At 48.9% G+C, this 25,000-nt stretch overlaps 1 protein-coding gene across 1 annotated transcript in view; it reads right to left on the bottom strand.

The window, feature by feature from the left end:
* Window positions 1-20,320, bottom strand: part of slc4a11 (solute carrier family 4 member 11) — an 81,929-nt gene extending 61,609 nt beyond the window's left edge. The window contains exon 1 of the mRNA XM_079752304.1: window positions 20,118-20,320. Coding sequence (XP_079608430.1) covers window positions 20,118-20,154 — 37 coding nt within the window. The 5' untranslated portion in view covers window positions 20,155-20,320. The remainder of the gene's footprint in view (window positions 1-20,117) is intronic.
* Window positions 20,321-25,000: the final 4,680 nt, after the last annotated feature.

The raw sequence follows: 25,000 nt of genomic DNA, 5'->3' as shown, positions 1-25,000 counted from the left end.
TCACCCTTATTCGGCATCGTCGTTTACACCCTCTCTCTGCCTGCTGTAGGTCCAGCTGGGCCAGTGACCTGGGCACAGCTCCAGCACGGTCAGGGACCTACACACACATAGCTCCAGCACGGTCAGGGACCTACACACACATAGCTCCAGCACGGTCAGGGACCTACACACACATAGCTCCAGCACGGTCAGGGACCTACACACACATAGCTCCAGTACGGCGAGGGACCTACACACACATAGCTCCAGCACGGTCAGGGACCTACACACACATAGCTCCAGCACGGTCAGGGACCTACACACACATAGCTCCAGTACGGCGAGGGACCTACACACACATAGCTCCAGCACGGTCAGGGACCTACACACATAGCTCCAGCACGGTCAGGGTCCTACACACACATAGCTCCAGCACGGTCAGGGACCTACACACACATAGCTCCAGCACGGTCAGGGACCTACACACATAGCTCCAGCACGGCCAGGGACCTACACACACATAGCTCCAGCACGGTCAGGGACCTACACACACATAGCTCCAGCACGGCCAGGGACCTACACACACACAGCTCCAGCACGGTCAGGGACCTACACACACATAGCTCCAGTACAGCGAGGGACCTACACACACATAGCTCCAGCACGGCCAGGGACCTACACACACATAGCTCCAGCACGGTCAGGGACCTACACACACATAGCTCCAGTACGGCGAGGGACCTACACACACATAGCTCCAGCACGGTCAGGGACCTACACACACATAGCTCCAGCACGGTCAGGGACCTACACACACACAGCTCCAGCACGGTCAGGGACCTACACACACATAGCTCCAGTACGGTCAGGGACCTACACACACATAGCTCCAGTACGGCGAGGGACCTACACACACATAGCTCCAGCACGGTCAGGGACCTACACACACATAGCTCCAGCACGGTCAGGGACCTACACACACATAGCTCCAGCACGGTCAGGCACCTACACACACATAGCTCCAGCATGCTGAGAGACCTGGCTAACCTGTGTTAGCCAGCAGCTTCATGTAGGAACACCAGAGGGTCTGAGTTACGGTGAGCGCTCTGCTGGCCCCGGCAGACATGTGACGGAGCGGAGGAGCTGTGAGCGCTAAGTGGGGGAGGTGTGAGAGAGACGGCGGCACTGCCCAGACACATCGGGTCGAATCATCTCACTGTCTCCATCTGACGATTCAAAAACGGCAAAACCTCCCAAAAAAAAAAAAAAACATCGTCTGATTGGCTAAGAAGTTGTTCAACAGAGGTGTCGGAGGAGGTGTCGTGCATCCAGGCATGGAGAGCTAAGACCAACAGGGTCCTGGGGGTTTGCAGCACAACGACGAACTGGATGACTCAATGAAAACACCTTCGTCATGATGAGAGGAACAAGCTCACACCAGAGAGAGATAGAGAGGGAGAGAGAGGGAGAGGGAGAGAGAGATAGAGAGAGAGAGAGAGAGAGAGAGAGAGAGAGAGAGAGCGAGGCAGAGAGGGATGGAGATGCAGAGAGAGATTGAGGAGGAGAGAGATGGAGAGAGAAAGAGCGATTGAGGAGGAGAGATGGAGAGGGAGAGATAGATTTAGGTAGAGAGAGGGATGGAGAGGGAGAGAGAGATGGAGGGAGATGGAGAGGGAGAGAGAGATGGAGGGGGAGGGAGAATAGGACGAGGGAGAAAGGGAGGGGGAGAGAGTTGGAGGGGGAGAGAGATTGAGAAGGAGAGATTGAGAAGGCGAGGGAGATTGAGGAGCAGAGTTATATAGAGGGAGAGAGAGATGGAAAGGAAGATGGCATCATGGAGAACGTGAAACAGGACAGAGAGTGATGGAGGGAGAGGATCAGGGGGAGAGAGGGAGTGAATAACAATGTGATGTAGCATGAGAGCAAAGCGGTTCATTAATGAATCCACGCGTGTCATTGGCTCCGGCAGGGCTTAGTTTCTGACACAGATACAGAGGGCCCCGAGAAACAGCATAACACATTCATACGCTAGGAGTCTTCCTGAGCACTGAGCAGTACTCACACACACACACACACACACACACACGCACACACCCACACACACAAACACACACACACACACACACACACGCACACACACACCCACACGCACACGCACGCACACACACACGCACACGCACACACACACACACACACACACGCACATACACACACACACACACACACAGGCAAGTACAAACACACACACCTACATCCACACACATTTTCTTCCTTCTATAAACTGCTTCTTAAAAAGCTGTAATATATAGTAAGATGTATATTTATATAAATATATGTATATATTATTGTATTTAATACAGATAATACATTACAATTATATACTTAACATTAAGTAATGATGTATATTAACAATAGTAAGGTTTTATGTATATAAACGGTAATACAGTTTCCTCAGAGCTAAAATAGCTAATCATGCAGTATCTTCAATTAATGTTCAATGGATTCATTTCATGTGTTTCCTAACTCTGGGTCTGTTCTCCTCTTTTCTAGGTAATTTAATGTTGGTGTTGCAAAAGAGGAAGCCAAGAGAGTGTCTTTATAGGTACAGGAAGTTTCCAAGCAGCAAAAAGGAACTCATGACAGGCCAACCAGCAAGGCACACACTTCCTGTCAAACAACATGCAGACGCTGAGAGAGAGAAAGGCGAGAGAGAGAGAGAGAGAGAGAGAGAGAGAGAGAGAGAGAGGCGAGAGAGAGAGAGAGAGGCGAGAGAGAGAGAGAGAGAGAGCGAGAGAGGCGAGAGAGAGAGAGAGAGAGAGAGAGGGGATAGAGACGATGACAGAAAAGAGAACAAAAAGAAAAAGAGAAAAGAGACATTCCTAAAATCGGCTTCATTAGCTTCTTTCTTCACCATACAGTTCACCATCATGACACCCTATCACAAAGTTCACCATATAATTCACCATCATGTCACCATATAGAACAGAGGACCTCAGAGACCAGGGGACGGGCAGATTGCCGGGCTGTCAATCAAGAACACACCCTCAGACGCGCTGCAACACAATGACTAGTGCAATAGTGAACAATGCATTAAGACAACATGTTCCCCGTGTAATACGACCATCAGCAAAGCTTCAGGCGGCACCAGAGAGAACGAGACATTTTGTTTTTGTCTCCCCCACACAGACCTCCTTCAAAAGACACACACACACACACACACACACACACACACACACACACACACCACTAAAGAACTCCTTCATACAGACGCACACGCACACTTTATTTTGCCTATCACACATTCCACTCTTTATCTCCCTCTCTTTCACAATAACTCCGAAACAAACGCACTCTCTCCAACTTTACAAGCGCGCACACACACACACACACACACACACACACACACACACAGATGGGTCCAGGTATTTACGAGCGAGGCTTGGCGGAGCAGCGAGCAGCGTGCGGGGATGGGGGGGGCGAGGGCCCAGATTACAGGCCGCCCCCCCGCGGCGTTGGCAGGGGACTCCGGCGGCCCCCCTGCCGAGAGCGGGCCGGGCCGGGGCCAGCCCCACAGAGGGAGAGAGGGGGCTAATAGTGCCTGCAGGTCCCGTTGGCAGCGCTTCCTCCTGGATATGAGGTCTGGCAGGAGGACCCCCTGTTGAGAGGGAGTTCCTCTAGCGCCCCCCCCCCTCCCCCCACCCCCCTCCTCCACACGGAGACCACAGGGCTGCTGCTGTTAACGTTGTGGTCCGCTGTTTTAATCGCCGCCGCAGCGCTATGTTCTAGCCTAGCGAGCCGGTTGTTGTTTTTCCTTTTTGCTGTTGAGCTACGTTGTTGTTGTTAGTTGTCACGACACCAAGATTACGACTCTGACGTCTTGATCTGGAGACTGAGACGATGCCACGGCGAAGACCTTGATCAGGACACAGCGCTGCTGACCAGGGAGAAGTAAAGGGCCTGGGTTTGGGGCCGAGGTGGGACGCCACACAAACACACGCCGTCCTTCGGGCGCACGTCGGCGCAACTCGTTGGAAACACGGCGTAAGACACTGTCGTCCTTAAAGTAACGTTGCTAATGCAATCTGGTCGAGTACTTCTTTTTGATGGAAGGGTATCGTGATACCGTTCCAGTAGCCTTGTTTCCACGGTTCGGTTTGGCGGTGGTTCGGCGATTGTGTTGTTTGTGTGTTGGTGTTGTGCTATCGTTGTTGTTTGTATGTTTATATGCGTATTGTTTTTGTCGGAGGGCATTCTTCGGCTATGTTGCTGTTGTTTGCCTATGTTGCGGTTCTTAAGTTCTGTGGTTCCTTGTTTGAGTCGCGATGGTGTTCTTCAGCCAGCTTAGTCATTGTTTAGCTATGTTGTTTAGATTATTATCAGGGGTGTATTAGACCATTCCAACACAGTGTGTGGTTTGGGTTGACAAACGAGGGAAAGCACTGAGCAGTTGCAGTGAATTAGCCTGAATCCATTGGACACTGACAAACAGAGCAAATGTGAAACACAGCCTTACAAGGCCAGAATGTAGGTCTGTTGTAGGCCTGGCTGCGGGCCTGTCCTCCTAACGGCGACACTCTTCAAAGCTCCCTGTAGGACCCGATGCTGGAGCCTTAATATCAGCTCTGGCCAGGAGGACATTAATGACTATACAGCCTGTTGCTGCCTGCCTCTCAGACTCATCACAGCACACAATTATGACTTCCCCCCGAGCTCCGGCAGAACAAGACTGGTCTCGCATCAGCGGCTTTCTGATTGGCTCTGACACCAGAGACCCCAGCCAATGAGCGAGTGGCAATATTAATTAACATGTAAATGGGGAAGCCACTTCTACACGACGCAACACGTTTTTCCGCCTGCTGTCAGGTGTCTGGGGTCGTGCGCAGGTTTCTCAATCGGTCATTATTAATAATGTCGTAGCATCTCACTCCAAAACGCTCAAGGTGTCAACGATTCCAGAAAAGGTCACGGGGTTTTGTGAGAGACCCTCATGGAAAACCAAACCATTGGTTCACCATCATTTCTGAACCCATACCACGCAGTCCTGCAGAGGCTGTGCCCTGCATGTGTCCACAGCCAATGGGATGGAAGCCCAGGGAGATGCTGAATGGTGATAGGCCAGGATAAAATGTCAATCACATCAGAGGAGACCGGAAGGACCAGTACCATGAGGACTTGAGGGGTCTCTGAATTAATGCCAGGCGGGATGGTGAATACATTGATGTGAATACATTATATTACATTTATGTGATTACATTACATTACATTTATGTGACTACATTACATTACATGTATGTGACTACATTACATTTATGTGATTTCTTTACATTATATTCATGTGATTGCTTTAAATTTCATTTATGTGATTACATTACATTACATTTATGTCATTAATTTACATTGCATTTATGTGATTACATTACATTACATTCATGTGATTACTTTACATTAAATTGTATGTGACGCTTTTATTCAAAGATACAACCAAAAAATTACCAGAATCCTGCGAGATCATTCAATTAATCCAATAAGCAAACGGCTACAAGTGTATAATCAATAGAGTGGATTAGCCTGGTTGTACTGCTGTGTAACTATTCGATTTATCGCAGTTCAGTCTTTTGCAATGTGGTCATCGCACATGTTCATGTCGGGGTGACGATGAAAATACGATTTATCGGGCAGCACTAGTATGTGTGTGCGTGTGTGTGCGTGTGTATGCGTGTGTGTTTGTGTGTGTGCGCATGTGCGTGTGTGTGTGCATGTGTGTGTGCAGGTGTGTTTGTGTGCGTGTGTTTCTGTGTGTGTGTGCGTGCGTCCGTGCGTATGCGTGTGTGTGTTTGCGCACGTGTGTGTGTATGTGCATGTGTGCGCACGCGTGTGTGTGTGTGTGTAGTGAGTGAGTGAGTGAGTGAGTGTCAGTAACATGACAGAAGACGGAGCAGTTGCCTGAGGCTGGCATTCAGCGCTGCGTGTTTCTCAACCTGGTAACTCTGACGCACAACAGCAGACCAGCCGTGTCCCACTAGGCTCTCTCTCTATCTCCCTCTCCCTCTCTCTCTCCTTCTCTCTCTCTCCCTCTCTCTCTCACTCTCTCTCCCTCCTTCTCTCTCTACCTCTCTCTCTCTCCTTCTCTCTCTCCTTCTCTCTCTCTATCCCTCTCTCCTTCTCTCTCTCTATCTCTCTCCTCTCTCTCCCTCTCTCTCTCCTTCTCTCTCCCTCTCTCTATCCTTCGCTCCTTCTCTCCCCCCTCACTCTCTCTCTTCCTCCCTCACTTCCTCTCTCCCCCCTTCTCTCTCTCTCTCCCCCCTCTCCCCATTTATCTCTCTCTTCCCCCCCTCTCTCTCTCTCCCCCTCTCTCTCTCCCTCTCTCCCCCTCTCCCTCCCCACTCTCTCCTTCTCTTTCTCCCCCCCTCTATCTCTCTCTCCCCCCCCTCTCTTTCTCCCTCTCTCTCCCCCCTCTCCCTCCCCCACTCTCTCCTTCTCTTTCTCCCTCTCTACCCCCTCTCTCTCTCTCCCTATCTCCCTCTCCCCCCCTCTCTCTCTCTCCCTGTGATGCGTGACCTTGACTGCCCTACAAGCAGCAAAACATTGTTTGAAATCATGATTTTATACGGTTTAAAACAACATTTCATACTGCTACTCAAGCACAGCATTCTTGGGCTGAAATGTTAAATTGCTTTCTTTCAAATGGGTTATTTCTTTTTGTTTTCAAATGAATGGAACCGCCCCTGACACACACGCACATTACGCACAGACAAACACACAGTGAAAACGCTTGAGGTATACACCCTATAAAACGCATGAGAAATGGGGACCCACACACACAGAAACACACCCACAAATACACATACACTCACACATACACACATATACACAAATCGCACACAAACACACACACACACACACACACACACACGCGCACACACACACACACACACACACACACACACACACACACACACACACACACACACCACTAAAGCCAATCCTACCCAGAGAGTGTTTATTGAAAAGCTCTAATCCTTTCATTCATTCCAAGGAAGTCATAGTTGAAGAAACCAGCTACCTGGGGGTGTGTGTGTGTGTGTGTGCGTGTGTGTGTGTGTGTCTGTGTGTTTGTGTGTGTGTGTGTGTGTGCGTGTGTGTGTGTGAGAGAGTGTGTGAGGTGGTCTTTGGCTTGCCAGGTGGGGTGATTGACAGCTAAGGCAGGAGCCAAAACTCTGGAGGGTTGAGACGGAACGCACACACGCACAAACACACACACACATATGCGCGCACACACTCACACACACACATGCACATAGATATGCGCACATGCACACACACACACACATAATAACACATACACACACACACAGACACACACACGCACAGAAACACACATACACATGCCCGCACACACACGCACACACACACACATGCTCATACACACACGCACACACATCTCTCTCTCACACTTATTAATCTTTGGTCTGTCACATCTCTCGCTCTCTCCTCTCAGCCTATTCCAGTGTATTTTCCATCATCTTCCTCAAAACCTTGCCTCCTTCATCCCCTCCTTGTCCTTTCTCTCATTGATTACAACTCTTTTCTTCCATCTCTTTTCTTTTCCTTGCCCTTCCGCTGCCCTCTCTCTGCTACCGTCTCTCTCCTCTCTTGTGGTCCATCTTTCTACCCATCTCTCGCTCTTTATCCCTTTTCCGCTCTCTCTAAAAACTCGAAGGGCTTTGGAAACATACATTTACATTGCCAATTGCCTCTCTCTCTCTCTCCCTCTCTAGCCTGTATCTCTCCCTCTCTCTCTCCCTCTGTCTCTAGCCTGTATCTATCCCCCTCTCTCTCTCTCTCTCTCTCTCTCTCTCTTCCTCTCTCTCTAGCCTGTATCTATCCCCCTCTCTCTCTCTCTCTCTCTCTCTCTCTCTCTCTCTCTCTCTCCCTCTCTCTCTAGCCTGTATTTCTCTCTCTCTTGTTTCATTCAATCACACCCAGGTTCAACCTCATCTGCTGCAGCGGGAACATGCAGGTGTGTGTGTGTGTGTGTGTGTGTGTGTGTGTGTGTGTGTGCGTGCGCGCTTGAGTGTGTGTGATGCCAGGAGTGCCTGAGAGTGTGTGGCGATGAGCCAGTCCACCAGTGGCATAAAACAAGTGCTTCACTGCATCTCCACAGCAGAGAGGGAGGAAGGGAGGGAAGGAGGCGGGAGGGGAGAGGGAGGGAGGGAGGGAGGGAGGGAGGGAGGGAGGGAGGGAGAGCAGGGGATCCCTGCTAATTGCGAACACATTCTGCTGCACATTAAAGCCATCCCACCCGCTCCTTTCAAGTCCGGGCTTGGCTCGTCACACAGGACCAAGCACAGACCACCACAACCCTGCCGACGACATCCCATAATACAGCCTTCCTGTCGCCGCGCCAACTGGAGAGTAAACACCAAGAGACACTTTTATCCAAAGAGACTCCCAGCGAATGAAGCACCAGTGTCTGAGTGCACACGGACCTCTGACGGACACCGGGGGGCTTTCCCTGAAGGTCCGCAGTCATCTCTCTTTCTGAGGGGGGTCCCCATCCTCTTGCGTTAGGGGTCAGTGGGGGCCGGGGGGGGCTGTCCTGTGTGCCGGGGTACGCTGCAGCAGGTTGAAGATAGCGGACAGCTACGGACTCACCGCGCGACCCCAAGGCCAGGGGCGTGATGGGGGAGCAGCTGGACTGACCCCTGAGGTGGTCAAGGGGTCAGGGGGGAGGATTCTGTCCAAGTTAGGGGTCATCCAGGACGACGTCTCCCACCCACAGCGGGCCTGGCCCCTTGGACTGATTTCACCCTAGCCATGACCAGTCGTTGTTTAAATATGTTTAATTCATATTTTAAACTGTGCAATACTGACTTAACATTGCAATCATTTATTTATAATTCAACTCTGGCACTAATACTGCATATATTTACAGTGTACATTTAAACGCTTTACTCATGCTATACTTTTAACACATTTATAGATTCCATTTATAGATCCCATAAAATATACATTTCCTATGGATATATACAGTACGTATTTAAATTCTAGGATTGGAGTAACTGTAAAGTCACCCGACCCAATTAAAGTATTTCTGCTTGTGATTCTGAATGGAAGTTGGGGTGAGGGCGTCTCGCTCCAAGGTGCTAATAAGTCGGGCTCCACCACATCCGGGCTTGGATCCAGGACCCTTTGGTCTCGGAGTCCAACCACCAGGGGCCACGGGCGTGTGGGACTAGGATTCGCGGGCTAGGAGCTGCAGATGTACAGACACTGCTGTTCTGCAAGCTTGCAGGGCGATCCGTTTGCTGGTGGCGGAACCCCGACCTGAGGTGGCTGACTCCTGTTCGTAGGCCGTGCCGGTCAGATGTGCTCACTCTCCTGAACAAGCTTGGAGGACGTTACGGTGTTGGAGAAATGTAAGCCAACGGCAGGGGGTGCGGTCGCCTGGAACCAAGGCCATCAGGGCAGAAAACCGGTTTCGGAGACGCCCTGAGTATCGCCAACGGGGTAAGCTTGGGGGTCAAACCGGCAACCCTTCTGACCTCCTGACCCACTACAGACTGTCGATGTCACTCAAAGGCCCATAGCGTTAAACGCCTCTAGAGCGTAAATCCTAGTGTTAGATTTTTAGCATGGTAGCCGCCGCGCATGCTAGCATGTGAGAGACGCAGGATCCTAGTGTGGCACACCTGAAGCATGTACATGTTAGCAGGCTACCGTACGAGTGTTAGAGAGATGCGGGGCACGTGGTGTAGAGCTACAGGTGTGTTCTAATGGGTGGTAATGGGAGGTGTGCAGCTGGGACGGGAAGGAACATTTTAACTGCAAAACGCTCAGCCGGGGGGGAGGGGCAGGCTGGCGTGGACGTAGGAATGGTATGTATCAGTTGGTCGGGTTTTGCATGCAAATGTTTGAGGGAATTATGCTAAACTAGTGGGAATTTCTGTTTTTTTACGTCTGCGCGCACGTGTGTGTGTGGGTGTGTGTGTATGTGTGCATGTGTGTTTTATAGTAGCTTAAATCTGTGTGCATGGATGGGTGAGTATGAGTCATGTGTTTGTTGTTGTTCAATGTCCTCTCAAATTTAGTGATGTGTGTGTGTGTGTGCGAGTGCATGCGCGCATGTGTGTGTGTGTGTGTGTGTTTGTGTGTGTGTGTGTGCATGCAAGCATGAATGTGTGTGTATGTGTGTGCATATGCATGAATGTGTGCACGTGTGTGAATGTCTGTCAATTGCATGAATGTGTGTGTGTGTGTGTGTGTGTGTGTGTGTGTGTGTGTGTGTGTGTGTCTCACTGATATTTCTCCTCCCTGCGACGAGGTCCCTGAATTCATCCACACAGAGCATCCTTACACATCTTGGAATAATTACTGTGGAGAGGGAGAGAGAGATGGAGAGAGAGAGACGGAGAGAGAGACGGAGAGAGAGAGAGACAGAGAGACAGATAGAGTGAAGGAGAGGGAGAGAGAGAGAGAGAGAGAGAGAGAGAGGGACGGAGAGAGAGAGACAGAGACAGATAGAGTGAAGGAGAGGGAGAGAGAGAGAGAGAGAGAGAGAGAGAGATGGAGGGAGAAAGAGAGCGAGACAGAGAGACAGATAGAGTGAAGGAGAGGGAGAGAGAGAGAGAGATAGAGAGAGATGGAGAGAGAGAGAGAGAGACAGATAGAGCGAAGGAGAGGGAGAGAGTGAGAGGAGGTTCAGCCGGAGACAGCGACAGAGGAACAAAGAGATACAGAGAGAAGAAAAATAGAGATGAGGGCTCTACAAAGAGGGGAGGAGGAAGAGAGGGTGAGAGCGAGAGAAGGTAAAAGAGAGAGAGAGGGAGAAAGGGAAAGAATGAAGGAGAGAGGGAGAGTGGGAGTAAGAGAAAGGGGAGACAGAGAGGGACAAAGGGGAGAAGGGAGAAGAGGGACAGATAAAGTAGTGGGAAGAGAGAGAGAGAGAGAGAGAGAGAGAGAGAGAGAGAGAGAGAGAGAAAATGAGAGCCAGAGAGAGAAAGATTGAGCAAGAGAGAGATAGAGAGAGAGAGAGAGAGAGAGAGAGAGAGAGAGAGAGAGAGAGAGAGAGAGAGAGAGAGACAGAGAGAGAGAGAGGGAGACAGCGACAGCGAGAGCGAGCGAGAGAGACAGGGAATCTCCTCCAGGGACTGTGTGGTGTCTGTTTTGTTATATTTGTTAGTTCTGAATTAAATTCACTGCAGTAGACCAAGTCCTCGGGTGCAGTTTGTTAGCCTGACAAACCGGGATTTCGATTACCATATCAATCGTGTGCTTGCGGACGAGCTCAAATATTGTTGAACGCGGAGCTGCACCGTCTACCTGCTGCCTGCGGGGGCAGCCTACCAGTCGGACCACCGGGATCTGTTGGCTCATAGGTTGGCCTCTGGCCCACAGGAGTTGCTGTTGAACTAGCAGGTCTTTCGGCCTCAGAATGTAGCTATTGTGGTATGATAGTCGGGCTTGAACGTGACGATAGGAAGGCTTTAGTGGTGACCTTATCCGGATCCTTGATCAAGATACAGGCTAATTAACGTGGCCAATTTGTCTGTGCAAATAATTTCAGAGGAGAAAGGAACAAAGAAAACGGATAATACATTTTCTACTACAATTGCTTGATGATTGGTATGAATGGTGTGAGTGTGTGTGTGTGTGTGTGCGTGTGTGTGTGTGTGTGTGTGTGTGTGTGTGTGTGTGTGTGTGTTTGTGTGTGTGTGTCTGTGTGTGTGTGTGTGTGCAAGCATGTATGCAATCAGACAGATTTAACATTTTAACATGTGTTGGTAATTTAAATATAAATACGGATTTTAGGGGCTGATGCCGATATTAGGAAAAAAAATGATATCCATATACCGGCCGATAATCAATAATGTCGGTCGGGCTCTAATCAGGGTTACACATGAAGAGACTGGATTAGGATGAGGATCAGGCCAGTGAAACACCATTCAGCTCGGGTGACAAACACACACTCATACACACAGACACACACGCACACACACAGACACACACACACACACACACACACACACACACTGGCATGCACACACAAGCATACGTACTAACACACACAAACACACACAGGCACACTCATTTTCAAAAGTGCCAAGTGTGTGATAGATGAGACCATTACATCAAATTGCTGTCAGTATTTGGATACATCCATGTATATACTGTGTATATATATGTCGATATACAGTACATATGTACAATGCATGCACCTAATTATTCTTGTAATTATTATAATGTATAACATAGTGTACATGTACAAAGTCTGATCAAGAAGAGGACTCCAGGGTGTTCTGTGAGAGAGAGACTAGCTGTTGGTGTTAATCCTAATCCCGACTCTACCTTGGTAGATTTATTAGGCACTGGATTAGTCACAGAACCCACACTGTTGAAACGTCAGGAAATATAGATCAACTAGTTCATGGTAATGGTCCTGAATATATTGGAATAGTCGCCATGATGCCACAACGAAAGGAAGTAGGACCAGTTGTAATAGCAACGGAAATATTGGAAGTAGTTTTTGTTGTACGGGAAGAAGCCAGTAAAACCATCAGTATTTTCAGTAAGTAGCAGTAGCAGCATTTAGCTCTGAACTAGCATATTAGCATCAATGTTATTATCTGTAATATTAATCATCCAATGTGGAAATCAATCCAGCAATAAAGACTGCAACATCTAGCAATGTGTGTACGTAGGTATGTATGTATGTATGTTTGCATCTTTGTATGTACACACACATACATACTATGTATGTGTGTGTACGTGTATGTATGTGTGCTTGTGCATCTTTGTATGTATGTGTGTGTGCGTGTATATATGTGTATATCTGTCTTTATTGTCTGCATGTCCTCTGCCCAAACAGCAGTGTGCTCTGAGCTTTCTGAAATCTGTCACCAGCTGTGAATACTGAACAGATATCACTGTCACACACAACACAGACACACAAAGACCCACACATACACACAAACACACACACACACACACACACCGCACACATACATAATCACACACGACACGCACACACACAGGGCCATCACTCCATCCTATGGCGGGCAGCAGGGGAAACTCGTCCTCAATGTTGATAACCCAACATCACACACCCTGCGCCTCAACCCGGCATCCCATCATAACCCGCTACGCTGCTTTGCTCTCTAAACGGTGTAGTCCCTGTTTGCGCTCCCTGTTTCAGTGTTTGCACGGTTGCATCCATCGGTTGTAGATCCTGTATCCAGTGTCTGCCATGCGAAGCCGTGTGTGCACATCAAACACACATCTAATTCTGGTCTTCAGAGTTTTGAGTCTAAATTAGTGATCATGTTTGGACTGACACACTCCCACATTCATGAGAGATGAGAGAAGTTTGAAAGATGATGGGTGAGCCAACGTTTAGTTGAGTGTACTATCAGATAGGGCGACGGTACAAACTGAATTGTAAATCAGTGGACATCTTCATATTTCAGTCTTTTGTGTAAAACTTTATAGATGAGGTTCTTCTGATTCCTTCTGTTCTGATCAACCCAGGCTGCCTCATAGATGAGAATATCATGACAGCAGTCTATAAGAGCCTCTCTGACATGAGAATATCATGATAACCGTCTATAAGAGCCTCTCTGACATGAGAATATCATGATAACCGTCTATAGGAGCCTCATAGATGATAATATCATGATAACAGTATATAGGAGCATCTCTAACATGATAATATCATGATAACAGTCTATAGGAGAATATGTTACAAGTTGAGTTTATTGGAATAACATGAATGAAGAGAAATGCAAATCTGACATTCAAAGCATTCTGTGTTGGAATAAACGCTCCAGGGAACACCTGGTGTGGCCCTCCATGACAAAGTTTGCCTTTCTTTGTGTGTGTGTGTGTGTGTGTGTGTGTGTGTGTGTGTGTGTGTGTGTGTGTGTATGTGTGTGTGTTGGTGTGTTTGTGTGTGCCTGTGGGTGTGTTAGTGAGTGTGTGTGTATGTGTGTGTGTGTGTGTGTGTGTGTGTGTGTGTGTGTGTGCCTTTGTGTGTTGAGGAGAAGATGGATAGTAAGAATTTAAAAAGTGGCATCTTATTTATTTATGCCATATAATAAACCCACAACAAGAGTGGTTTGTTTATCTGTGGTCCAAATATACGTGACAAATGGGGAACTTGAAATGAGATCTCTTCCTTTGCTGCGTCCAAATATGGGCCTCGTTTTGTGTTTCAAAATGCTCTGTTCGGTGTTGAAGTTGGTGGAGGGTACTTTGCCGCGCAATAATTGCATCATGCAGTATTTTAATTATGAGGAAAGTCCCAGAAGCTGAGGCAGAGAATTAAAAACACAATCGCACAGAAACACGGTCCTCTCACCAATCACAACACAGACACCAGACATACCAACACACAGACACACAGACACACACACACACACACAGAAACACACATGCACAGACTGTACTCACAAAACCTATTTGATATTTTTACTAAAATACTAACACACTAACAGACACACAAAGTCACGACACACACACACACACACAGACACCAACACACAAACACCCTAACACCCCCCCCCACCACACACACCAACACACAGACTGGACTCACAAAACCTATTTAATAAAAGACACACAAAGTCACGACACACGCACACAGACACCAACACACCGCCGCACACACAGGTACACACTCGAGCCCGGGCACGACTCAGACGGTTGGAAGGAGGGAAGAGCAGCTGTGTGATGTCGGAGCAGATATCACAACGGACTGGGATGAGTCAGAGGACGGCCCGCTGATTCAGACACGACCCCCAGCTCACCGCCCCCTTCCTCCCCTCATCAGGACCATCCCAGGGTCCTGGCGTGGTCCCCGCGGCGACGTCTACCGCCTCGTTGGCCAGGGGTTATGGTGGAGAGACGAGGATGGAGATAGAAGTGCTAAACACATGTACATGTTCAGTATATATCTTCATCGACGCTATTATCACTACCATCGTCATCATCGTCATCGTCGTTAGCATCGTCATCATTTGCCTCATCGTTGATGATTGATTGAACAACTATATGACTATGTTTCCACCAGTAGTATGACGACTAGGTCTATGCTCTGGATCAGACCCCCCTCACCCATACCGGTATCTTATTGAGATGCACCGAAACATTCCCAACCAATGTACATTTCTACGGAGGACAGCGTCTTCCTGATGACTTAATGTTGGTAACACCAGCAGCACTGGTAATGATGATTGGTGGCGCTCCCTCCTGGACCTTCTATCAGAGACGTCTGAGAGCTCTCGGCTGCAGCTAATTAAATATGAGTCCTGCTTTTATTGATCCTCCTCCACTCCTCATCTCCCCAAGCCAGGACCCCCTCCCAGCACCACAACCAATTACACCCCCCACCCCCAGCTGACCACCAGCCCAACAGCCAATGGGAACGTGTGTTCACCTCACAATCCTCCAAGACAGTCAATAGGAGGGTGTGTATTGTAGCAATCCTCAGAGACAGCCAATAGGAGGGTGTGTAATGTAACAAACCGCAGATGAGGGCCAATAGGAGGGTGTGTAATGTAACAGTCCTCATCAGCCAACAGGAGGGTGCATAATGTAACAGTCCTCATCAGCCAATAGGAGGGTGAGTAATGTAACAGTCCTCATCAGCCAATAGGAGGGTGTGTAATGTAACAATCCTCAAAGACAGCCAATAGGAGGGTGAGTAATGTAACAGTCCTCATCAGCCAATAGGAGGGTGCATAATGTAACAGTCCTCATCAGCCAATAGGAGGGTGTGTAATGTAACAATCCTCAAAGACAGCCAATAGGAGGTTGTGTAATGTTACCCGGTCCGGCGTCTACTCCAAGGCGGGCTCGATTGTAAATCTCCTCCATGCCCAGAGCTCATATATAAGCTGGTTTATCTGAACAAGAATGAGTGATGCAGTAGGTGAGCTTATGTGTTCTGTTAAATGGAGATGTTTTAGACATATTACCGTTTTACACATGATATATTCTTGTGGATGTGGTTCTGTTGTACTACCTGAGCATCATGGGTAATGCGAGGCAGGCCCATGTGCTGCTACTGGAGTTCTGTTGGTATCCGAGAACACAAGTACGCGCTGTACTCACTTGCTCTCTTTTTCAGTTAATTTACATGAGTCTAATTCCAGTTTGTGCCTTTAGCAATACTGTTTGTATCGTTGCGAAAAAAGATTGCTAGGTTACGTGCGGATTCAGCTTATTTATTTCAAGTGTTTGTTTTCTTTGAAAATGCTCAATAAATTAATGAAATTGGATTTGATTTGCTCAATTATTTGGCTAATATATGGATAACAATGTGCTTTGTGAAGGCCAGATCATGGAGGCTCTCCAGACTACATGAATGTGCTACACTGTACAGTTCAGTTAACCCGTCAGTGGTTACCCAAATCTCTTTAATAGAATAATCAAATATTGAAATGCTTTGAAATACCTCTCCTGACTAATTACATCGACCAGATGGGTACTCACACACACACACACACACACACACACACACACACACACACACACACACACACACACACACACACATACAGGGTCGAGAATGAACGCCTAGATTTTACCATTTGTCAGGTGGAAGAAAGCAACATATTCTAAAAATTACAAAATTACTCACACATACACAGACACGCGTGCAAACTTGGCGCTAGCACACACGCCAACCCACACATACGTCTCTTCACCTGTGGAGACATGAACCTGCATGCACACCCACACACACCTGGTGTCATAACGCTATCACCCTCCAATATATTCATAGGGCAACATTTGACATTATTATGGATTCACAATCAAATAGTTGGCCACAGGGCGACCTTTGGGCTGCGTGACTCCCAGCCCAAAGGTGCTGGGTTCCATCCCCAATGGGCACCTTTGGGCAAGATGCACCCACACTTACCTGCTCATCATGTGAATGAATACACGGGAGTGGCTCTGGTCGAAAGCAAATTGTGTGACTCCGCCTCTCTACCGTCTTTTAAAACCTCACTCAAAGCAGCCCTTTTGAAACTGGCTCTAAACATCTTACTCTCCTCACCTCTCTCCCTGCACCTTCATTTGAATGTTTTGAAAGGCATTTATGTAACCCTTTATATATATTTGGTCTTGAATAGATTTTCTGTTGTTGTAAATTATTTTTGAGTGCCTAAAAATATGAATAAAATGTGTTATTGATAATATTATAAAGTGTCTGCTCAACGGTTGGATAATAGTACAACGTTATTGTATTGTACACTACTTCCGTAGTATTGAAGTAGACCCTACTATCCTCTCCAAAGCAACATTAAGCCGCATAATAGGACATGATGAGGGGATTCTGACAGGAAGTATTAACGGCAGGGAAGGCTTGCGGCATTTCACCACAGAGATTTTTACAGGGCGCAGCATTGAAAAGGTTTATCTGGGAATTGTAGTTCAGAAATCCCATACATTACGAGACCTAAGGTTACGTCGATAAGCTCTCATGTCTGTGTGGTTCTATTTGACGACGGTATTTTCTATATACATCAGACTATAGGGTTTTCTGAAGATGTTAGCCTGTTGCTACCTCAAACTGCTGTTTCGTGTATACGTTAGCCTGCTGCTAATTCTAACTGGCCACTGATATTGATTAACACGTCACCACAAAGTGCTGTTCGGTGTCTAATTTGCCCAGTTGTTATGGCTCCAAACACACGCTAATGACATAGAATCAAGTCTTAAACAAGTGCAGCGGGCGACTGGGACACAACAGACTTCAGCGGAGCGCCTTGCGTGTGTTAGGGTAAGCTTACGTAACGTTTGATGGAAGCCGTACCCCCCCCCCTCCCCAACCCGAGATGCATAGCTCACAACAGAGATAAGCATTGAGCCATGCATGTATGCTCATACTTGGACTCATGGCTTTCCAAAGAAACACGCACGTTTGTTGATTGTGTTACACAAAGACGCACAACCAGTATCCCTTCAGCAAACACATCCACCTCTACTCACTGATACTGACCATCCCTCTGCACTCACAAACGCGTATATGGATCGTGTATAATGTATGTACACGTACCTGCACACACGTTATATTTATATTTTAATAATAAAATAATTTAACATGTTAGTTTTGTATTCTTCAACACACAGCACTCAAGCTGCACAGTGCAAACACAACCATCTATATACACAAACCATCATGATACACAAACCATCTAAATAGACACACAAAATTCATCGATCGGTAGACTACTGTGAGAATGGGACAGCATTCATCCGCACAGACCCGCACACGCACAGATGTGCAGCCGTTCACGCGCACACACAGACCCGCACAGACACTTGCACATATTCTGGACAAACAAACACACAGAAATCCCCCTGCCCTGAATGTCTAACACGTGCACACAGGTACACAGGCAAGCAGTGCCAGTGTGCACGAGCCTAACCTCAGTCACAGCCTACACCAAACACAACGGACAATGAGAAGGGATCCCTGGGATGCCGTGCTAGGGATGTGTTCTGGTGGGACCTGTTGAGCAGGTATTGTGTCTCTGGGTGGATGTGAGCTGGTATTGTGTCTCTGGGCGGATGTCAGCTGGTATTGTGTATCTGGGTGGATGTGAGCAGGTATTGTGTTATCTGGGTGGATGTAAGCAGGTACTGTTTATCTGCGTGGATGTGAGCAGGTGTTGGTCTCTGGATGGATGTGAGCAGGTATTGTGTCTCTAGGTGGATGTGAGCAGGCATTGCGTATCTGGGTGGATGTGAGCAGGTACTGTGTATCTGGGTGGATGTGAGCAGGTACTGTGGATCTGGGTGGATGTGAGCAGGTTTTGGGTCTCTGAAAGGATGTGAGCAAGTATGGTTTCTCTAGGTGGATGTGAGACGATATTGTGTATCTGGGTGGATGTGAGTAGGCATTGTGTCTGTTAGTGGATGTGAGCAGGGTATTGTCTCTCTAGGTGAATGTGAGCATGTTTTGTGTATACGTGGATGTGAGCAGGTATTGTGTATCTAGGTGGATGTGAGCCGGTATTGCGTATCTGGGTGGATGTGAGTAGGCATTGTGTCTGTTGGTGGATGTGAGCAGGGTATTGTCTCTCTAGGTGGATGTGAGCAGGTTTTGTGTATCAGAGTAGATGTGAGTAGGTATTGTGTATTTGGGTGGATGTGCGCAGGTCCTGTGTGTCTGGGTGGATGTGAGCAGGTCCTGTGTGTCTGGGTGGATGTGAGCAGGTCCCGCGTCTCTGGGTGGATGTGAGCAGGTATTGTGTATCTGGGTGGATGTGAGCAGGTCCTGTGTGTCTGGGTGGATGTGAGCAGGTCCTGTGTGTCTGGGTGGATGTGAGCAGGTCCTGTGTGTCTGGGTGGATGTGAGCAGGTCCTGTGTGTCTGGGTGGATGTGAGCAGGTCCTGTGTGTCTGGGTGGATGTGAGCAGGTCCTGTGTGTCTGGGTGGATGTGAGCAGGTCCTGTGTGTCTGGGTGGATGTGAGCAGGTCCTGTGTGTCTGGGTGGATGTGAGCAGGTCCTGTTTCTCTGGGTATTCATCGACGGCAGCACCACCACAAAGCCCGGGTTCCACAAAGCACACGCACACCAGAGCAAAAAGAGAGGGAAAAGCAGCACGTCTCACACACACACACACACACATACATTTATGCAGGGGGTAAACACACACACGCACACACTCACACATACACACACTCTGACACACACGTACATCTACATGCATATACTCCCTCTACGCCCCCCCCCCACCCCGACGAAAGAAGAAGAGAAAAAAACCTCAAACATAATCAGAACCAGCGTTCTCGACAAAGAGGTTGCATTACCACATTCCTATCCTGCATAAAGTATACACACAAACACACACTCACAGGGACGTCCACGCACACTTATAAACACAGCATCTCAACACATGTACACACATCATCTCTCCCAGGATCGGTTCTCTCAGCCTGGGTTCCCCCCCTACAGCTAAGGTCCCCCCCCAAGCAGTTCTGCTCCAAGGTTCTCCGGGAGGTTCTGCCCTGAGGGTCCACCCGTGCTTCACCCTAGGGTTCTCTTGCGGGGGGGGGGGGGGGGGGGGGGGGGTTCTCCCTCCGCGGCTGTGCGGCGTTCCTCCGCAACGCGCTCCGCTTGCACTCACCTGAGGGCACGAAATGAAGAACTTTGTTGGTCTCCATAGTTGAGAGCAAGTGAGCGCTGGCGGGTGAAGGTAGTCTTCCACACTCTCGGGCGTTCTGCGCTCGCGCTCTCTCTCTCTCGCCGAACCTTCCTCCGATTGCTTCCTCCCCGTTCCTGAGTCAACCCATCATGGTGCTGTTATCCTGCGCTGGTGTGCGATCACCTCTGCTCCTCTGCTCGCTGTGAATCCAGACCGCCTCTCTCTCTCTCACACATGCAGTGACTCAGCCCCGCTCTGCCTTCCACTCACAGCAGCACCTCTGGGTCCTAGAGCCTGCCCCGTAGCGGCTCACCCGTCGCTCATTACCCAGCACCCTCGCCGCTCAGCCAATAGGACAGGGGCATTCGTGACGTGGGGTACACACCTCTTGTTGAGCGCTAAACATGTCGGCGAAGACGAAGAGCGTGACGAAGAGGATGACGGAGAGGATGACTTGGTTGTCTTCGGAGAGGAACAGGGGGATGCGGCAAAATACTTCTCTTACTCACTGGATCAGCTCAATGAAAAGCGACTGAGAGTGAGATGTCCTCCTACGGAGAACGCAATGCAAGAGCGACATGGTGGGCTCCACCGGTTCCACAGACCGGTTCCACTCCAAGGTCACTTCTAAGGGTCAGAACCGAGCCCCAGCGAACAGGATCGAGGGCTCATTCAGACTACATCATGTGCGTAGGAACAGCAGGAAGAGGAAGTTGCCTCTGAGATAAAGTCAGGCGATAAGACTCTGTTGTGAGCAGGCTCACACGCAGGTATGTTGTCTGGAGAGGCTGAGGACTCACGGCAGTGTTTCCCCCTCCATGCGTCCTGCAGTGGCACAGTGACGCCACTGGATGACCCGCGCACTGCAATCAGCCATGAAGAAAAACAAAATGATATATCGTTACAAATAACTAATTATGTTAAGCTAGGGGTGCCAAATGTGTTTTGCGTTATTTAAAAACATATATATATCATAAGGGCCCCTTTGATATATTTGTATCTATACTTTTTAAAATGACTATTTATATTAAGCGAGGCGTGCCAAATTCTTTCTGTGTTATTTAAAAACACATATATGATAAGTGACCCATAGTGCACCCCTCCACTGGTACATTGTCAATAGTGCCACTAGAGAAATAGTGTGGAAAAGTATTGGCAAATTTGGCAGGCCATCACTAACCATGCATGCTCATTCTAGTTATGTCGTGTTTTCCGTGCATGAGACCCGTTCTGTTGGAGTGCAGCAGAGCCTCACTGGGACCAGTGATCCCATTGCACTAGATCAATTCAGCACTGTGAAAGGGACTTAGTGCAGCTCACACTAGACTCAGCAGTGCGGCTGGATAACGTTGTAGGGTACACACTGTATAGAGTCTTCAGAGTGTGATAACTTTAAGACAACCCGAGGCTGTTTGGACATGTTCTTATGTAAATGATATGGGAAAGGTCAGACACTCACATTAAGAGTAATCACACAACCAGTGCTGGGAGGGTGTGTGTGTGTGTGTGTGTGTGTGTGTGTGTGTGTGTGTGTGTGTGTGTGTGTGTGTGTGATGAGCGGCTGGTTTCCTGCATGGAAACAGTTAATACACCAGCAGGGCCAAAACATCACACCATGTCACAACCAAGTTACCAACAGCCTGCGGATGAACACACACACACACACACACACACACACACACACACACACACACACACACACACACACACACACACACACACACACACACACACACACACGCACAGGCATAGAGACAGACAGACACACAAACACATCACTATCACACAGACATAGACACACATTCGCACACAAACACATTCCCACAGACACAACAAAACACACACACACACACACACATGCATGCACACAAGCATGCATAACCATGCAAGCACCCAAACACACACACTTTGTTATGTGGACAGCCACCCCAGGTGCTCCCCGTGGGGGTTATTTCAACACAGAATGTTTTACATTAGTGTTCAGTCCTGTTACTCCAGTAAACTCAACTCATAATATCCTCCTCCTCACAGCCATGAAGCTGCCGTAGACCATGCAGGATCCTACAGGATGTGGATCTGCATTTGCTCTAACAATTACGCAGCATGAAGGATTGAATTCATTAAGACGCTAGCTAGCCTTGCTTCTACCTTCATGATGAACCATCTGCTCCGTTAGCTTTCACTGCTCATGTAGCACGGGAGATCTTCTAAGACTCCAACTAGTCTTACTATTCACACCTTCCACCAAATATGCAACAGGTTTGGTTTTACATCCAAATGCAATAAACTGCACTTCCTCCACACCTACATACAGCACTGTATTTTCCGGGCGTGACTTCCGACCGAGGAGATGCGAGTTGAGAGCTCAGGGCGGCCGTGGGGGCATCGTTAGAGGGACAAGGTGTGAGGCTGTCTCGGCTGTTGCGGTGAGACCTGCTGCCTGGAGCTCGGTGGGTTAGCTAAGTACGAGCCGGCTGGTGGGTGGCTAACTGCATCTCTCAGAGCAGCGCTGGGCTGGGGAGCCGGGGAGACATGGGTGGAAGGGTGACGACAGAACAACCAACTCTCTTTTCCTTATGAGCCTGCGATGAAAACATGTGGGCGGGTTTGAGACGGTGGCAACACGGTCATTAGCAACACAACCCGCCATTCTCTTTCTTAATGCTCCATGCCGCTGGGTATCAAGCATCATCAAACGTCGCTCCTGTTGTCTATAAAAAGCTCTCCTACATGGTAGAGTTAAAACCTAGCAGAAGTCATTTCATAATCCGTTATATAACAGTGTTGTGCAGCTCCTAAACCGCCAAAAACCACTATTATACTGTAACCACTACTTTAATGAGCATCCCATATCCCAATGCGCCGGGTTGACATGTAGGGTACATGGTAGACAAGATGCCTACCCCCTACCTATAGTATGCCTATAGTAATAACCACCTCTCTTGATGGTTCAAAGAGTCTTTGTTCTTCTCCCACTGTCCACCAGGTAGGTAGATCAATGGACGGCAGGAGCTCAGGAGGTAGGGCGGGTTGGCTGGTAACCGCAAGGTTGCTAGTTCAATCCCGGGATGCTCCTAGCTGAGTGTCGAGGTGTCCCTGAGCGAGGCACCTCATCCTGACCGCTCCTTGACGAGCTGGCTGTCGGCTGTTGACTCCGCCGTCGGTGTGCGAATGTGTGCGTGAATGGGTGAATGTCAGGGAATGTTATAAAGCGCTTTCGATAAAAGCAATATTGCAAAGCGCTACATGAATGCAGTCCATTCATCCATGTACCATTAGAGCTATGAGCCCGTAGTGCTACCCACCACCCGGGGGTGTTGTGACGGAGGTGGCTCAAAGCATGCGCTCACCTGCCTCCATCTCCTCGTGGTCCACAGGGCCGGGTCCTGACCGGGTGGACCCTGGCCTGGCTTCTCTCCCCGCCTTCTGCTCTGTTAATTGGGCTTCAAAGGGTGGTTCCTCTGCCCCCCAGGGGGGGAGAGCTGGGGCTTGTGGTGTCAACTTTAATTTTAGACGCTGTGTGTAGTCCGCAAGCAAACAGCTGGCCATCGGCTCGCGGCTAGCAGCGAGCCAGCGAGTGTCCAGCTGGTTTTAAATAATCTGGAGTCGTGGCGCGTGACGGAGCACACAACACGGGCTGCCGTGTGAGGCTGGAGAGTGCCCTTAGCTTCTAGGGGCTGTCTACCTGGTGTATCGTGAACCTGTGGTCCGGTGGAGTGTCGGTCAGTACGTTTACATGCACCTTATCATCCGCTTGCAGCCATCGTTCGACTCTGCTCCTCAATTGGACAACTGCAATCGTCTGATTGTACATGGCGGTGAGAAACATAAATGCATTGGCCGAAGCATGTCATGCCCTGGTACGACAGGTGGTGCTGTAGCCATTTCAACTAGTGGTAATAGAGAAACCGGCTGACCTCGGCGTCAACGACACGACCATAGTCTTCTTCTACTTCCGGCTGACGGCCCCGGGGAAAAATCTCGAGCATGCGCAGAACGGCAAATCTGATTCCAATCCGATTAAACGTATACATGAGAAACTACATTCGGTCCAATTTTAGTGCGACTAAGGTGTACACATCCAATCATAGTCGGACTAACCCGATAATTCTGAGGGTCTATCGGGTGAGTGAAGGTAGATGAAGCGCGTGTTTCTAGGCTGTACACACCTTCTCTAAACAGGCGGGGCGTGTCTCCTGGTTCTCCTGGTCTCTATGTCAACAGCCCCCCCCCCCCCCCCCCCCCCCCCCGCTGTGTGTTCATCACAGTAACACACCGTGGGGTGGGCACCCACCTTATCGATCACATTACCACCACACAGCTCTACACATCAACATGCTTCAGCACTGGTGTGGTGGCAAGACAGCGATTTCAAATCCCCTCTTTGTTTTGTGATGCGTGCAATGGGTGTGTGTGCGTCGTTTCAGAGACTCTGCTTGATTATCAGGCTGGTGAATATTGCATTATGTATTCAACTGCGTATGTGTCTCATGTTCCATTGCCCTTATATGGTCGGTCATCTGCGTATGTGTCTTGTCCTAACAGGCGTGAGGGACAGGGCGCTGATGGACGCCGAGACGATGCAATTGCCAAGGAATAAAGGGAGGAGCAGAGACGACAGAGAGGAGAAGATAAAAGAACCAGAGGGGGTTAATGAGGTCGGAGGAACGAAGGGAAGAGGAGAAGAGGAGAAGGAGGTAGAGGAGGAGGAAGAGAAGGAGGAGAAGGTGGAGGAAAAATGAGGAGAAGGTGGAGGAGAAAGGAGGAGGAGGAGAAGGAAAAGATAGGGAGCTGGGAGGAGGTGAAGTGAAGAGGAAACTTAACGAGTTGGGGAGGAGGAGATGAGGTCGAGTGGGAGGAGGTGA

This window comes from Pollachius pollachius (assembly GCF_949987615.1).
Source record: "Pollachius pollachius genome assembly, chromosome: 15".
Taxonomy (NCBI): domain Eukaryota; kingdom Metazoa; phylum Chordata; class Actinopteri; order Gadiformes; family Gadidae; genus Pollachius; species Pollachius pollachius.
This window is presented reverse-complemented; position numbering and strand designations above follow the sequence as displayed.